This window comes from Symsagittifera roscoffensis, chromosome 3 (assembly GCF_963678635.1).
Source record: "Symsagittifera roscoffensis chromosome 3, txSymRosc1.1, whole genome shotgun sequence".
Classification (NCBI taxonomy): domain Eukaryota; kingdom Metazoa; phylum Xenacoelomorpha; order Acoela; family Convolutidae; genus Symsagittifera; species Symsagittifera roscoffensis.
Window position 1 is genome coordinate 21,614,126 of NC_087064.1, and position 17,843 is coordinate 21,631,968.

A 17,843-nucleotide genomic window follows, 5' to 3' on the forward strand; every position below is an offset into this window, starting at 1 on the left:
TCCAAATCGGAGACTGATAGTCATAAGTGGACAAAAGAACTTTCAAATCCAGCCAATACCCACTCATCTCTGGCCAAGCAGAGCAAGAACGCGATGATGTCGAGTATAAGCCCGAGTGAAGAACAAACGGGTTCGAAGGCCAAGAAAAGCTGGAAGTCTTTGTACGATCAGCGCATGGCGTCAGAACTGAAGTTCTGTCTTCCAGTTATGACCATCCGGAAATAACCCATCCGGATGTGAACTTCACGCCGTGCCCAAGGAACGACATGAGCAGGAAGGCGTCGTCCGCCTCGCCGACCAGGCCCATTTCAGATGGGATAACGATGGGAGCGTCCTCAACGTTCGACAGGTTGATGATGTCGATGGGCAAGCAAAAGGGCGGCGCGTCATCAAGTACCAGGCTGCAACCGCAGTTGACCTCATCTTCTCTGGGGCTAACCCCGCCATTGGGGGCAGCTGGCGATATCAGTGACATGTTTGCTGGCGTAATGGCTGGTCTGGATGAACTGAGACGGGACAAGACTAAAAGAATAGATCAAGTTGACGAGAGAGCTCACCAGGGTCGAGAGAATTTGCGAGATGAACTGACGCACGTTAAGTCGCAGGCGAGAGTCGATCAGGCTCAATTGATTCGCACCACCGATCAATGCCTGGCGGAGAGCTTGGCACAGGCAAACAAGGAGTTAGAGGAGAGAGAGGATGACAAGAGAGATTGGGCGATTGTTGAACGATCATGACAATACCTACGCTCATACGATGACTAGCCTGGAAAAAAGGTTAGATGCCAAATCTGACCTAATGATGCGGAAGCTTGACGAGATCTCAAATGGGAGCAATCGGGAGGAGCGTTCCAGCCCAAGGGAGCGCTGAAGCCAGGCGAATGATGGAGATGGTGCAGGCAGCTATGCCAGTGCCCAGCAAAGTTCGAGAAAGAGCTACGAATCTAGGAATAGGGAGCGGCCCAGGGCAGCCCCTCGAGGCCTAGCTGGATGAATTCAGTCCCGCCGGAAGCAGATGCTAACCCGGAGACAAGGTTGCCCACTGTGCCACAATTCAGGTCAGTGCTAGATCTGACTACGGTCTCGCAGGACACAACGATGTATGCCTCGATGTTTGAACCTCTGAAAAGATCCCTCGAAACATTCATCACCAAGCTCTCGAAGTCAACCGAGAGAGGAGAGAGGTCAAGAAGGACATTGAAGAAGCCGAAATCATACAAAGACGAGTCAGACGGCTGCATTGATTCTTGGATAGGGGTGGTGAAATTGCACTTTGAAAAAGAGAGTCTCTCCAAGAAACAGGAATGTAGCGTACTAACAAGCAACCTCGATGGCGATCATGGGCTGAGCGCCGAGGCCAGGCCGGCGAGCGAAACGCTTGTGGACCCCCTTGACGAAGAAGAACGAACTCTTATTCGACCCGACTTTGAGCCGAGCGAGGACCTCGAACGCGAGGAAGTCGAGAGGATGGAGGAGGCCTCGGAGCGTTTCGAGGTCGAGACGCGAGAGGAAGTGTTATTCAGGGGAATGTCCAAATCGGAGACTAATAGTCATAAGTGGACAAAAGAACTTTCAAATCCAGCCAATACCCACTCATCTCTGGCCAAGCAGAGCAAGAACGCGATGATGTCGAGTATAAGCCCGAGTGAAGAACAAACGGGTTCGAAGGCCAAGAAAAGCTGGAAGTCTTTGTACGATCAGCGCATGGCGTCAGAACTGAAGTTCTGTCTTCCAGTTATGACCATCCGGAAATAACCCATCCGGATGTGAACTTCACGCCGTGCCCAAGGAACGACATGAGCAGGAAGGCGTCGTCCGCCTCGCCGACCAGGCCCATTTCAGATGGGATAACGATGGGAGCGTCCTCAACGTTCGACAGGTTGATGATGTCGATGGGCAAGCAAAAGGGCGGCGCGTCATCAAGTACCAGGCTGCAACCGCAGTTGACCTCATCTTCTCTGGGGCTAACCCCGCCATTGGGGGCAGCTGGCGATATCAGTGACATGTTTGCTGGCGTAATGGCTGGTCTGGATGAACTGAGACGGGACAAGACTAAAAGAATAGATCAAGTTGACGAGAGAGCTCACCAGGGTCGAGAGAATTTGCGAGATGAACTGACGCACGTTAAGTCGCAGGCGAGAGTCGATCAGGCTCAATTGATTCGCACCACCGATCAATGCCTGGCGGAGAGCTTGGCACAGGCAAACAAGGAGTTAGAGGAGAGAGAGGATGACAAGAGAGATTGGGCGATTGTTGAACGATCATGACAATACCTACGCTCATACGATGACTAGCCTGGAAAAAAGGTTAGATGCCAAATCTGACCTAATGATGCGGAAGCTTGACGAGATCTCAAATGGGAGCAATCGGGAGGAGCGTTCCAGCCCAAGGGAGCGCTGAAGCCAGGCGAATGATGGAGATGGTGCAGGCAGCTATGCCAGTGCCCAGCAAAGTTCGAGAAAGAGCTACGAATCTAGGAATAGGGAGCGGCCCAGGGCAGCCCCTCGAGGCCTAGCTGGATGAATTCAGTCCCGCCGGAAGCAGATGCTAACCCGGAGACAAGGTTGCCCACTGTGCCACAATTCAGGTCAGTGCTAGATCTGACTACGGTCTCGCAGGACACAACGATGTATGCCTCGATGTTTGAACCTCTGAAAAGATCCCTCGAAACATTCATCACCAAGCTCTCGAAGTCAACCGAGAGAGGAGAGAGGTCAAGAAGGACATTGAAGAAGCCGAAATCATACAAAGACGAGTCAGACGGCTGCATTGATACTTGGATAGGGGTGGTGAAATTGCACTTTGAAAAAGAGAGTCTCTCCAAGAAACAGGAATGTAGCGTACTAACAAGCAACCTGGAGGGTACTGCCCTAAATTGTGTAAGGGCGAAAATAGCCAATGAAAGAGACAGCGCTCGCAAGATATTCGACATCCTGCTGAATCGTTTCGGCTCTGGAGTACAAGGGCACCAGGCTATGGTGAAGTTCGAAAAGAGGCGTCAAAGAGATGACGAATCCATAGACAAATTTTTGGACGACCTTGAATTGCTTAGGAGGAGAAGCAATCCCGATGAGAGAATATCCGAGCGATACTTGGCGATTGCTTTGAAGTTTATGGACGGAGTAAAGAGTGAGGAGTTGAAAACGATGTTAGCCACACACTTCACCCTGTCGCTTGACCAGGTACCCACGCCTGATGATTTGCGTAAGATGTCACGTGAATACTTGCTCATAAAACCGAGGGCGCAAAACCGTTACAGCAATTGTTGCAACTACAGCAGAACAAACACTGGCGCGAACTCCGGTTGGTACAAACCTCGCGACGACATGGATAAGAAGAGGTCATGTGCGAATTGTCTGTGCTTTCCAGTTTCCCGAACTCGGTGTCGTCTCGGAGAAAAGAGACGACACCGAGCACCTTTACGACTAAGAAGGTGAGGACCTTGCCTGACGAGGTGGTAGCCTCGAGCCTGGAGGCAGAGTCGGCCGGCCCACTCAAATTAGATTACGGTTTGGCGGCAAGGGCAGCGTTACAGAATGTCAAACAGGAGCTAGCCACGAAAGAAATGGAGCAATGGGTAAGGTCGGAACTGGAAAGCACAGATCTTTGGGAAAAGTTTAACATTCTGAGTAAAACGACGGAAGAAGAGGACAAACAGGAACCCAGAAAGCAGGGACTAAAACTGAATGTCATATCTGGTAGAACTTTCGGAATGACGAAAGAAGGGACGAAGATAATGTCCATTATCTCAGTCGCAGGACACCAGGTGGTCAAGAACTTGAGTGAACCATCCGAGATTACACTAGTCCACCTGGACATTTATGCAGACTACCTGAGGGAGAAAGATCCCAAGCTGGACTCAGGGCAGTGCGAGCGCTGCTCACGACAGGAGGTCCGAGGCTGATGAGAGTGGATGGACATTACATCGAGATCCATGGCCCATATCCAATTCTGATGAATGTGGACGGCGTCAACATCTACACAAAAGCTCTTGTAACTGATGCGAGTGATCAGGTAGGCCGGATATACATTGGCCAAGAAGAGCTGAAGGTGCGACAAATAGGACACAATGCAATGCTTGAACAGGATGCGGTCCACATAGGTTGCGAAGCCGATCTGGCAGCACATGTGTTAGATGTGCAGGGCAGACAACTTTCAGTGAAAGGACTGTTAGACACGGGTGCAGTGGTCAGTGTCATGCCAGTCAAAACCTGGACTGACATGGGCTTTGACAGATCGGATCTGATACCGACAAACATCAGACTGGCAGCTGCCAATCAGGGAGCAATCTATGTGACAAGACGGACCCTATTATCTCACTGCAGCTTGGGGAAAGACATCTTTGGATGAGCTTCCTGGTGGTGGAAAATTTGGACGAATCCGATCAATTGATCCTGGGAAGGGACTTCGTATGCAACTTTGATGTCACGATCGACCTCAATCACGGGTTGATCAGGATCAAAGATCCGGAGAAGAAATATGAAAAAAAAACCTCTTAATAAGATCTTAATAAACCAGGCTAAGGTGCCGATTTTTCTGGATCGAAAAGTGAGATTGAAACCAAACCAAGCCGCGGTAGCAACGTTTAGGATGAGGAATCTAAATGAACTCAGTAATGACAGACAGGTATGTCTGGTATTAAATCCAAACAGTAAGAGCTCGGCTATTTTAGGAAGAAGCTTCTCACTCACTCAGAGCGGACTGTGTGTGAGTGTGTTGTTGAACACAGAAGCAACAACAGTGACAATACAGAGGGGAAAGAAACTTGGCTACGCATTGCCTCTGAACACAGAATTTCAGAGTGTGGAGATTTTGAAAAAGTTTGATGTAACTAAATGTCCCTTGCATGCGAACCAAGAATGTATACTGAAGAGAGTAAATGAATTGAAATCTTCTAGGCAATTGTTTTCAATGAAGTCGGAAACAGATGATGGGTTGTCTAGTTGTTCCAACTTTCCCGAGAGACCGACAGAAACAGAGTTAGCAGCGAATAAACCGGTCCTACCTGAGATAGAACATTTGAAGGGTAAAATTACAGACAAGGAACTAGATTCGCTCAGGGCGGTGCTAAGTCGGAACGCAGACGTTTTTTCGAAACATAAGGCTGACATAGGTTGCTGTAATTTTGTAGAACACGAGATTGAGATAGAAGAGGGCTCGGTACCTCATAGGGAAGGGGCGAGGAGAATGACCCCTCACAAGTCAGAAGGGTGCAGGAAGGAAATCGAGATGTTAATGGAGTATGACATGATCGAGCCGTAGAAGTCCCCGTGGGCTTGTGGCGTGGTCATGGCGAAAAAGAAAGGGGGGCAACTCAGGTTTTGTTGTGATTTCCGTTATCTGAATGCAGTGACTATAAAGGACGCATACCCGATTCCACGCATCGATGAGAGCCTATCCAAGCTGGGGGACGCGAAGTTCTTCACGACGTTAGATTTGGGCTCTGCGTTCTGGCAAGTGCCACTCCGAAAGCAAGATCGAGAAAAAACAGGCTTCGCGTGCGTGCTGGGATTGTTCCAGTGGAAGAGGATGCTGTTCGGATTGTGCAACGCGACGGCCACATTCCAGCGACTGATGGCCCAGGCACTCACGAGCGTCACTAAGAAATACGGGAATCTCATCATGTGTTATGTCGATGACGTCGTGATTGCAACACCAACCCTAGAGGATCACATAGAGAGGTTGGATGAGGTGTTTACTTGCATGAAGCAGGCGGGACTGAAATGTAATTTCTCGAAGTGTGAAATCCTCAGAGACTCCATAAAGTATCTAGACCGCCTGGTCGATAAGCATGGAGTGAGACCAGACCCCGAAACGGTCGAAGCGGTTTTGACCTGGAAGGCGCCCAAGACAGATACACAACTGATGAGCTTTTTGGTATTTGCTAAACCTTATCGGGAGTTCGTCAAGGGATACGCCGATAAGATATACCCCATGCAACAGTTGATGAGAAACAAAGGTAAAAAGTTCACTTGGACTGATGAGGCACAAGTTTCAATTAAAAACCTTAAACGTGAACTTTGCGAGCCACCAGTCCTCGGCATGCCAACAGAGAAGGGGATGTTTGTGTTAGACACGGATGCATCAGTGGTTGCGATATCAGGCATACTTCACCGGGAGCAAGAGTGCAACGGGAGAACGGTTCTCCGTTCAATAGCCTACCGAAGTAAGGTCTTGAGCGATACCGAGATGAAGTATGGCGCACCAAAAGCGGAAATGTTCGCGGTGATCACTTTCGTGGAAAAATACAGGGCCTACTTGGGGAGTGCTCCCTTCAAGTTGCGTGTGGATAATCGTGCCCTTGCCTGGCTGAAAACCTATTCGATAGACCAAAGTTATATTGGTCGTTGGATCGTGCGCCTGGACGAATACCACATGATTATAGAGCACCGTACCCGTGACAAGCATCAGAATGCTGATAGCCTCAGTAAGAAAACAGAATTCTATGAGCGCCTCGAAGAAAAGCAGGGTAACCAAGCGGAGGTCAAAGACGGGTTTTCATTCCAAGACAAGGAGACCTACGACAAACTACCACTCACTAGGTGGCTGGATAAGTCAGGGCACCCTATACCTGGACACCCTGAACTTCCAGTGGAAACGTCCGCTGAGATAAAGGTTTTAGCCAGGGGTGAACCCGTTCCGCTGGATCTGCTAGTCCGATCCAATCTGGTACAGCAGGAGCACACCAGGTTGGGTATAAACAGCATAGCTCTGCTAAATAGGACAGTGAATGTGGCGCCGGACGTCATGGGGAAAGTCACTGAGGAAGTCAGGGCCAAGTCAAAATCCAGCTTCACGAGAAAAATACATTTCACAGATGCAAAAGCAGAATACGAGCCGGGCTCAGATTGCTCTTCCGGGGACGAAACAATGTCCGGGGAGTCGGACACCTTCAGGCCCGTGCAGGACCATTTGTCCGGGGAGTCGGATTCAAAGCGACCAATGGACAGAGTTTTGTCTCGGGAGTCGAGAAACTTCACAGACAGAGTGGAACGTGGAACGTGATGGTGTGGAGTCATTCGGCTCAAGTGATGACTCGAGGCCGCAGTCCTGGGACATCACATCCTGTGCAGGAAGCAACGTCTTTGAAGAAGATATGGTGCGTCAAGTTGATGGACGATGCCCATGCTCCGGAGATAATGAGCGGGCAATTAAACGTGATAAAGACGTATCTGAAAGCCAGATACCGGCTGTAGGACCTGCTAAGGGCTCAGCGAAATGACAGAATGACGAGCAATCTAAAAGGATGGATCGAGAATGGAGCACCTGACAAAGGAGATTTGGAAGAAGACAGCTATAAGATCTTGAAGCAGTTCTACATGAAAAGAAAATATTTGTTGTACCTGAACAAAGACGGAATCGTAGCCTGTAAACGTAAAGAGGAGGACAAGGTCCATTACAAGTACAATTCGATAGTGTTACCACAGTTTTACCAGACCGAATTGCTCTTTCGTTCACATGACCAGATGGGCCATCAAGGCGTGGACAAAGTATACAACAGGATACAGTAACGATTCGAATGGCCTCGTTTGAAAAAGGCTTGTGAAAAGTGGATCTCCGCATGCTTGTCGTGTCAACCGGCAAAAGACCCCAGGAAACTAAGATTCCCTCTGCAGTCAATAGAATCATCGGAATTCAATGAAGTAGTGCAGATTGATCACCAGAGATATGCATGACAGCCACGGGCTACAATCAGGTGCTGGTAATGATTGACAGTATCAGTGGAAGAAACATGAGATCATTTGATAAATGTGTGGATAGCGAGGCGCGTCTGCCCCATCACATTCCAATCGGACAATGTCAAAGCATTCGTGGGTGATCTCACGAAGGAGTTAATGAGAAGGTCGCATGTAGCACAGGCACACTCGACCACTTATCACCCGCAAACGAATGGCCTAGTCTAGAGGCAGAATCGCACGCTGGTATCCATGTTGAGAGTTTATTGCTCAAGCTACATGGATGACTGGGATAGACACTTGCCGCAAGTGATGGGTACTTACAACAGCACAGAGCATTCCACCACGGGAATAAGTCCGCATATGATGCAAACGGGTCACGAAAAAGCGCTTCTGATTGACGTTTTTCTACCCTGAATATGAAGGGAAGAGAACAGCACCGCAAACGTACGTGCGAGATATCACTAGAAGACAGCAGGACCTCAATGACTTATGCAGGAGGAACACGCAACAGGCGCAAATTAGACAAAAAAGGAGGTTTGATAAAAGGACTGCCGATGCAAACGCCTACTCAGTTGGCAATTACGTCTGGGTATTCCAGGAAGTAGTTCCACCAAAAGGAACCAAAACATTAATAAAGAAATGGCGTGGCCCATTTCAAATAACAGAAGTGCACCAAGGAGGTCGGTTTTATCGACTGAGCACAGGAAGAGCAGCTCATTACGAAAACATCAAACCGAACAATGCCTCATCAGAGGACTGGTGCATCCCAGCGGACATGCAAGAGGGAGACTATTTGATAGTGGATCCTGCTTGTGAGGTGAATGAAAGAGATACTCGCGACAAAAACGACGGAAATAAGGTGGTGGATGATTGCGATCTACCACTGGACCTAGAGTTGACCGAGCGAGTAGAGATGGATGACGAAACTCTACCTTATGCCGAAGAGGACTGGGACGTACAACCCGTATGGCGAGGATTTCGTCATAGACAGGATAGTTTTAAGTGATATGATGGAGTCGCTGGTGGGACTGGATGAAGTAGCGGTGCCACGAGAGATCGACTTGGTGAATGACATGGATCAAGATTGGATCGATGATCGCTCCGATTCAGAAGTGGAGTTCGAACCAGAGGTGGATCAGACTCATGAGCAAGAATTAACGAACTTGCGAGTGCTCGAATGGCTCCACGATCTGCCGGCGGATCCTAAAGAGACAATCTTGACGATTCAGGATGTCGATAAAGACGGCATCAAATACATTAGCCATGACAATACCGAGTCCAACTGGGTCGGTCCAGATGGCCCTCTACGCGTTCCGCAATCCAAACTCGTTCTGCTCGACTTTGGGCGATCGACGGGGACGTCGATGGATATTTTGATGACTTGAGCATGGATCTAGAAAACATGCTGCGCATGATCGATCACCTCACGCTCACCAGGGACGGCATACACTTCAACACCCAGCAAGGGAGGCGCTGGATAAACGACGTGTTCCAGACGCAGTTGAGGGAAATGGAACAAGAACTATGGAAACCAGCTCACTGGCTTGGACCAGTTCGACTGGAGGAGGTAGAGTGAGGGGTAACGTGCCAGAATCACTCGCCAATCGCCTCGGGCCCCTGGCAATGGAAACGGGTGCAGCTGCTCCCGGCGCTCTGAGCTCAGATGTGAGAGCGAGGTTGGGGACTGCCCCTTCTTCCAGGACTCAACCGTTGGAGAGCCGACTTGGCAGATCGGTTGATCAGAACCGGATTAGCTCCCAGACCGTGTCTAGGAGGAGTGACACGCCTGCTACAGCAACTCCTGCTTCGGCAACAGGACAATCGACGAGCGCCGTGCCGACGGAGGGAGTCGAACCAAACAGTGTGCTGCTTTGGAACGTTCAGATCCCAGCGGTTGGAGACAATATAAGACAGACATGTCGGCGAAATTGAACATGAACGCATTGACGTGTCCGGAGGATGCAAGGAAGATGATCGGTGGAGAGGGTCCCACAGTGTCGCGATTGTATCGAATACCGGGTGTGGATTGGCTGGTAGCGGGACAGGAACAGTTCAGCTCCGCGACTACGCTCAGGTACGTGGACCTCCATGGATTGCCTCAGGACAATACCTTTGGACCCTTGAATACCCGATCTCTGACTGACGTCCGTCGGAGAGCTAGAGAGCTGACCCCACCTGCTAGGAAGGTTAAGTTTCTGGCAGAGAATAAGCCCAACAACAAGCATCACAAGATGTACAGGCAGTTTGCTAAACCACCCGGCCAGGCGCCTGGTGAATATTCGAGAGAATATCCCCGAGCGACCTCGGTGGAAGGAGACAACAAGAGATATGCAGGGCTGATGGCACCAGTCGTTTTTAGCCTGTTTGCCGCCTATGATCCCTTGGATATGAAGGCTGCCAAATACCTGATAGTGGCCAGTTCGGATTATCTGTACACGCCCCGTTCTCTCTTTTGGCCTGATGTCATTTTTTTGACAGCGCCTAAGTTGGTTTGGGTACAATCAGCAGGCATGATGATAAGTGTGCGAAGGGTAGTCAGCATGGAACCGCAGGTGATAGTGGTTGCAGGCTCGAATGATCACCTGCAGAGCGGAGGGTTGTTGTCCCGTCTGACGGATGGATCGATCCCGAGCAATGAGGTCATAGGAGAGGCGATAATGACATTGCTCTCGGCCATGGCTGCGATAGAGACATCAGTAAAACAACGCTCCACTCAAAATGTGGTGAAGGTTGTCTTTGTGTTATCACCGTGGTACGCCACATTGCCAGAACCCCATCAGTTTGTACACGATGGTCACAACGATAGCAGAAGGACGATTCAGCGTGATAATACTCGCGCCAAATAGAATGGTGGACCCCAACAACTATTACCCATCCCGATCTGAGCTTCCTGCCATTTGGGCTGAAATTTCTAATGCCAAACAGGGATTCAAGGGTTGTAGCACAACTCGGTTGGTGCTGGACGAAGTCCTGGGGTTGGAGCTGTCCAACTTCGCCAGATTAATGAAATTGAGGCCAGGGAGAGATGACGATCATTTGTTAGTACAACAGGTGGCTGATGATCTCTGGTTCAGACAAATGGATCACGCAGAGAATGAGCAGGGGAAGACGGTTAGAAGACATATGACATCGGCAGATGAGGATCTCATGGCACTGGCTTTGCGTAAGAAGCCACACACCAACGCATGGTTGTACTTGTCACCAAGATTGTGTACCTTGGGGGAAGATGCTTTTGAGCATGCACCGGCGGTGATCAAAGAGATACACGCGTATCTGAAAAACTTGTTTAATGAGAGGGAGTTAGCCGGGGGCATGCTGTTGCAGTTGATGCAGGACGTGAACACGATGTCATTGGATAAGTTCCAAGGTGATATCTTGGCCACGAGGGCACAATACGAACAGTCAGACGCTGTCTTGGGTAGAATGGGAGTGGGATGGACGCCATTCTTCTTGTCAACATGCTACCCGAGGGCATCCCGGAACCTGATCGCGAGCTTTGTCAAGGATATTCGGAAACTGTCAATTGGCCTGATATTAGCCTTGTATGTGACATTTGGTCACGAGAACTCCGTGAAGGGACCTGCGAATCTCTTCACACAAGCTTTGGCAGACCTGAGATTGGACGGGCTCCTCACCCTGATCGCTATGACGTATGGTCGGCTGGGCGATCTGCTCGTGCTATTGCGATACCCAGAACAACTTCAGGGAACGAGTCGTGAATTCAACGCGCAGTTGGAAACCGCCTCGCTCAAAAAGATGAAGGACTGGAGGATCCTCTTGCTCCAATATCTCCTGCAACAGAACAGGAGCATCACAGGAGAGGATAAGGTGGCGACGGATGCGGGTGAGTGCAAACAGTACTGTGGCATGCCCTTGCTGACAGATCTGGCTGTCATGAGGCGGATCGATCCGCTGGCTCTGATTCATGGACTACGAGAGTTTGTCACGGTGGTGTATGGACCCGTGATGTCATTTGCGTTCCCCGATGTACAGGTAAAGGCATACAGGAACTCGGTGTTGTATGTCAAACTAGTTTCGGTAGTGGATTGCTCCGTGCTGAATTGGGTGGAACAGAAGGAGCTAAGAGGGTTAGCCAGCGACGATAGCCTATTTGGAAGACTAGCAGAGCCGTGTTGGGTGTTGATGGACTTCAACAACAACTTATCTGCCGAATGGGCCACGAGGACCTTTCCCATGTCCAGTTCAACCCGAAGCTTTAGAATCTGCGACCAGTGGTGAGGGATTCAGGAGAGGCGATGAGGGTCCCACTCTTGCCAGAGGCCTATGCACACGTGAAAGAGAACCAGCAAGCGTGGCTTTCCGGGTCCAGGCCGCTGCCGGAACAATGCCCTCGATACCCACCGATAAGGAGGATGTTTTTGGGAGTCAAATCTCCCGCAATTGCCCCTCGCATCGGAGCAGCTCGTGATGCGGAGAAGAGAATGCTTAAGTGGAGTGAAGGGATGGAGCCGCGCTTCATCAGTTGGAGCGTTGCAGCCATGCATACGTTTGACTTCACATTTCCTGATGCTTGGAGCCGGAAGAAGATCAAAGCATCACCTTCCGGGAAACCAGAGGTCTCGACTGTGGTGTGGAATGATGTGTATACACCTGCAGATGATCTATCAAGATTGAAGTGGTCAGGGGAGGTGAAGGTAGTAATTCTGGAGGTCGCAAAAGAGTGCAGAGGAGGCATGTACATAACGGTGGATGATCTGGCGCCACATGGCGAGGAGTCGGTAGAATTCCTGGTGAACGATGAGTTATTCTGCCATGCAGGGGATCTGACCGTACCGGGACCTAAGCCAAAACCGGATACGAATGATGACGAGCGGATGGATCATGACGATGATCACATAGAGGGAAAGGGAGAGAAGTCGGGTGAAATGGATATAGGAGCATTGGAGAGAGATTTGCTGGAATACCAGTTTAGTGAAGACGACGACGGGGAAGTCGATGGGAATCTATTGCTGATGACACCAATAGAGAATCTATTGCATCGTCGTTCCTGTCCCCTACAAAGGAGGCGCCGGCCAGCTTATCCCCAGTGGAACCAATAAGCCTGGCAATGGACTACCGGAGGAGGGACCTGCAGAAACTACTCCATGAGTCACCAAGGAGGAGGAAGATTGAGGAGAATATGAGGGTATCTTTCCTGAGCACGCTACCGGAAGAGGAGTGGGAAAGATACCAGAGTGAACTTCAACGTGAGACGGGAGTAACCTGGAACCGAGTGACTTTCATGGAGAGGACATGGGACGTGATACGCAGATACGGGACGCAGTCCATAATGAAGGTGCGATTAAACCAACCCATCATGCGCGAGGTTCTAGAGAAAATCATGAACTCTGTAGAGTCTGATGTTCTGACCGAGTCAGTTACAGAAGACAGTGGTGATGATCAGCAGATCACGAGGAAGTTACCCGTCTGACGAGCTAAAAAAAGGGCTGAAGCGGTTAAAGGGAAAGACCGGAAGCAGAGCCGTGAACCAGAAAAGGGTGAGGTCGAAAGCCAGCACAGTGATGGCCTCCTTGGCAGGAGCAGCTCATTCAGGCGAAAGTGGGCAAGGAGATGGTGCAATACTTGCCGGGGGAGAAAAAGAGAACCTGATACCCCCTATGCTATTGTCAGGTTTGACCACAACGGCCACGAGGTCAAAGAAAAATGCACGGACTCTGGCGGACACTAAGCTGGAAATGGAGGTCATCAGTCAGTGTGAATCTGGAGGACATGATGATTACAAGCCCTCGCGAATCAACATGGCCCGGATTAAGCTGGAGGGACAACACGATGTGGTCGAGTCTAGTCGAATCACTGTACCAGACTCAGTCCACGTGGGGGATCCGGCAGGGGGTTATGTGGAGATGCTGAAGGCGAGGAATTCCGCGAGAGGGCACCTGATGGCTTGGAACGAGAAGCAAGCCATGCAGGAGTATCTGAGGGAGCTGACGGAGAACTCCAATTTGAACAGGAAAGAATACGGCACGGTGATGTCCTCGGAAGCAAACGAAATTGGCCTGGAAAGACGGCTAGAGATCTCTTGGAGGGCGGCCCTCCAAATATGATTTGACGAGACGATGCGTGCACCGGCGACGGTGGCAGCATACCTAGTTTATCCATGTACCAGAACTGACTTGCAGGTACGACTGGCCTGGTGTTTGATGGGAATTAAGAAGGCGGAGTATGAAGCCAAAAACGACTCGAAATCAAAGGAACAGGAGCTGGAATTGATGGAAGCCATGCGAATGTTGATTTCTAGAGGCGATTCTGCGATAGCCTGGGCTAAGCGTAAGGATGACCTTTGCTTTGTAAGGTTCGTGGTGGATCGTATCCCCACTCGTGTTTTGGGAGAATGCATAAAGACCATTCGGCAAGGGGGAGTTAATGGTGAATGAAACTTCCTGAGGGCACTCCTGGAGCTGTATCAAGACATGCCGCTGGCAATACCAAACAAGGAGTCGACCGATATGGAGAGCTACCGCCGGTTGGAAGAAGTGAGAAGGTATTCCAACAAAGAGTTGAAAGTGAGCCGGGAATTAATTGAAATTGAAGCGGTCAGGGGACAGAAAGACTATGCAACCTTGGGAAAGTTGAAGTCGTTCCAATATGTGTCTGGCATACCGGGTATGGCGTATAATCTTTTCGTGAATGAGGAAGCCAGGGAAGCGTACTTCGACTATGAACAAGTTATAGTAATCAATTTTTGGGTAGAGCGGGTCAAGGAACGGGCGTCTGACGGGTAACTTCCTCGTGATCTGCTGATCATCGCCACTGTCTTCTGTAACTGACTCGGTCAGAACATCAGACTCTACAGAGTTCATAATTTTCTCTAGAACCTCGCGGATGGTTGGTTGGTTTAATCTCACCTTCATTATGGACTGCGTCCGGTAATTGCGTATCACGTCCCATGTCCTCTGTGTAAGGGCTTTCCTAAAAAAAATTTATAAAACGTGAAGGGTCTACCCTCCCAAATTGGTGAATTTGCTAAAAACAATCTCAAAAAATTTTCACGAATAATACTGTTCCTACTAGTTAGCTCAGCTAATTTATGATCTAATGGTATAAAGATCAACTGGATCTGTCCAGTCGTTCAAAAGTTATTAACCAAAACGTCTTTCTTCCAAACTCAAAAATTTTCTCTCTTATAGGTTCCGCCTAACTTTTTTTTCACAATTCCGTTCTTTTCGACCTAAAAACTATTGATCCGAGCACAAAAGGCCTATACTTTTCTAATTCAATGCAAAAAACTCGATCTAAAACGCTTTAGTTGAAAAAATTTGTGAAAAACTATGCTACCTGGACCCCTCCGAATTGATGAATCCACTGAATCAAACACGTTAAGTTCGATTTCTCTGTAACCCAGAAGGCTTTCGGGAAGCGGGTTTTAAAACTTGTAGATTCACTAGTGGACCTTGTCCGAAAAACTATTTTTACTGTCCTAACTGAAAATTTTCAAAAAATTTTCTGATTTTATAGTGTTTCGTATTATCAAAAATCGCGAGAATTCGGTTTTTGGTACCAAAATAGTTCCAACCACTTCCGAACTAAACTTAACCGGTTCTATCTATTATAGTAGTGCAATTACGATGTAACATACTAATTTTGCGCTTTTTTTCTTTTCAAAAATATCGGTATCTCAAAAATCGCGATTTGTGGGGGGATCAAAATATCGCTATTTTGACCCTAAAAACCGCTCTGCTTACTGTGTTTTTCACTGAAAAACGATATAGGAGTATTAATATAGGCTATATAAGTAATAATATTAGTAATACTATACCCCTCCGGGTTTGTTTAATATCCGAATTAAGGTGCTTAACTCGGATATTCGCAGTTCGGTGAAGGGTCACTACAGTGCAACACTGTCGAGCCCCCCACAGATTACTATCTTACTTTTTGTACCAAAAGGGATACAAAACTTGTTAACGATACCCAACAGTCGATTGTTGTTGTCCTTGGGCCCCTTCTTGTTGCTCCTTGTACTGCTTGCCGGATCAGTCTTCCCCCAAGACCCTTCCGAATTGAGCGCAAATCAGCTGACCCTTCCGGATTGAGCGCAATTTATCATTAACGCGCTTAAATGCTCAAATAACTCTACAGTACAAGCCACACAAACGGGCTACAAAACTGATCGTAACGATCCTGACTGATATAAATGCCTGTAACAACAATATATCTATCAACAACAAACGGGAGGGTCGGATCACATCTTGTCTGGGGAATGATTTCTACTGATTTTTTTTTTTTTTACTGTTTTTGGTTTTTTCGGTTATTTTTTATGTTTTTTGTTTTTCTTGGGTACTATACTACTTTTTGTTTGATTTTATATATATCTTTAAGTGTTTTTGGTCACAAACCTCTCAGGGAACGACGGGACCGCGAATCCCCCTACCCTTCCTGCTTCGTGAATTTTCGGTCTGAACTAGGTTAAAAAGCTATTCACGATAATCCGGAAGACTTCCGCGTTCCGAACTACCCTTCCACCCCGGCGGTTTAGGCCTATTAAGGGCGTTAATGTGAGCATCCGCTCGGCGCGGAGTGCTCGTTAACGGTTCTGCCGGTCATGATGTTAAAAAAGAATAACAACCAGGAGCGCCATAAAAACATCTATGTAACATTCGCCCGGAAGATACATATCGACCCGAAAATGAAGCTGGATTCTAAGACGACTGGCCAACGTCTAAACAGAGCTCTACATGCTTTTCACCGTCTCTATCAAGCCAGTTCTTTTGGTGGTCTTTTCAACATCGGGTCGACAAAAACGTTACTGTTCTCCGGCTTCGACCAGAACGCTCAAATTAACTTAATTACATGCAGAAATAGTGAGCTCATGGCTGGGTCTCAGTATCCCCAGACCACGAGGTTACTCCTAAAATCAGGGCTACTACTACTTATTGAATTATTATTGTTTTTGTTCAGTAGATAAAAATCATCATCTCCATCAAAGATGGATCAACCCTTTCCCCCAACTCCTAGCTTTTCATCCTAGCAAAATGAATTCAGATGTTAATTAAATTCAATTCAGGACATAATAGTGAAGCTAAAAGTTTATATAAAATGCTATGAGTTTCAGTCCCGAGACCCCTCCGGATTCTTGAATCCGGGGAAATAGGACCTCTGTCTTCCTTCCGGAAGGCTGTCTTCTACTCTTCACCGTTGTTCGCAACGGCCTTGCAACTATTGTAGCGACACAATAGTTGAAACTCGGAACGGTCTGTGCTAGTTCTGCTCGTCTCTAATTCCGATTCTAAGTTTTTCCGTTGTTGTTGTCGCAACTACTGTTGTTGTTGTTGTTTTATTTCGGTTTTTCACTTAGTAACTTTTCACTTAGCCCTAAACAGACCAGAAAATCAACTGGCAAGGTCGAGACGGTGAAAAACGAGCATAATTAAGGTAACTGACGCCTGCCAGTGGTTAATAGGTACTTTTTCTACGCTCCGTCGCTGTGTAGTATTTGGGCGAATGTTACAGTTCTTCGAATATTGATGTCGTTCGTTTTTTTTTCTCTCGTGTGTTTTGTTTCTGTTACCGAAAATCGTTGTTCTTATTCCGACTTGCGAAAATCGTCGTTGTGATTTTCGCGCTTTCTCAGTAGTCGCGAAAGTTAAAATTGTCACGTGTCATGCACCCCAAGTTTAAAGCTCATTGGTCAAAACTCAAACCCCAAGTTGTTCATATTGTTCACAGTTAATGGCTGATTTTCATAAAACAACGTGTTTAAATGTCATTGAAATTACCATGAGTAATATGTCTCTTTTTTCTCGCCTTCGTGTCCGATGATATAGAATGATTTTTACAATAGCAGCCGTCTTTTCAGGAAACTGATGGAGTCTTTGCCAGTTTTGCCCCTTCAGCAAATGGAGCTGAAGGTGCCGACTGATTCTCCTGTTTTCACTAGTCTGGCAAAGGTAAGCTTTTGCCCGTTACCCATCCTTGAGTCAATACTTGTAAATTGAGTAAAGAGTTAGTGTTTTGAGCTGAATTTTTCCGAATTAAATGTCATTCCTTCTATTTCAACTATATTGCAACAGGTTAATTTGTTTATTTTATTTCTTAGGCACTGGAGACCGGTGATTCGAAACAAGACGAAGCCGTGAAAAAAGCAGTTCAAGAACTTTCAAATCTACGGAAGGCAAGATTATTTTTGTTTTCAATTTTGAAGTGACCA

The 17,843-nt window shown here is 48.0% G+C and overlaps 1 protein-coding gene across 1 annotated transcript in view; it reads left to right on the forward strand.

Moving 5' to 3' along the window:
* The window catches only part of LOC134842051 (tyrosine-protein phosphatase non-receptor type 23-like), a 200,929-nt gene that overhangs the window by 162,841 nt on the left and 20,245 nt on the right, over positions 1-17,843 (forward strand). Inside the window, exons 2-3 of the mRNA XM_063858206.1 lie at positions 17,491-17,583; positions 17,733-17,807. Of these exons, the coding sequence (XP_063714276.1) occupies positions 17,500-17,583; positions 17,733-17,807 (159 nt within the window). The 5' untranslated portion in view covers positions 17,491-17,499. The remainder of the gene's footprint in view (positions 1-17,490; positions 17,584-17,732; positions 17,808-17,843) is intronic.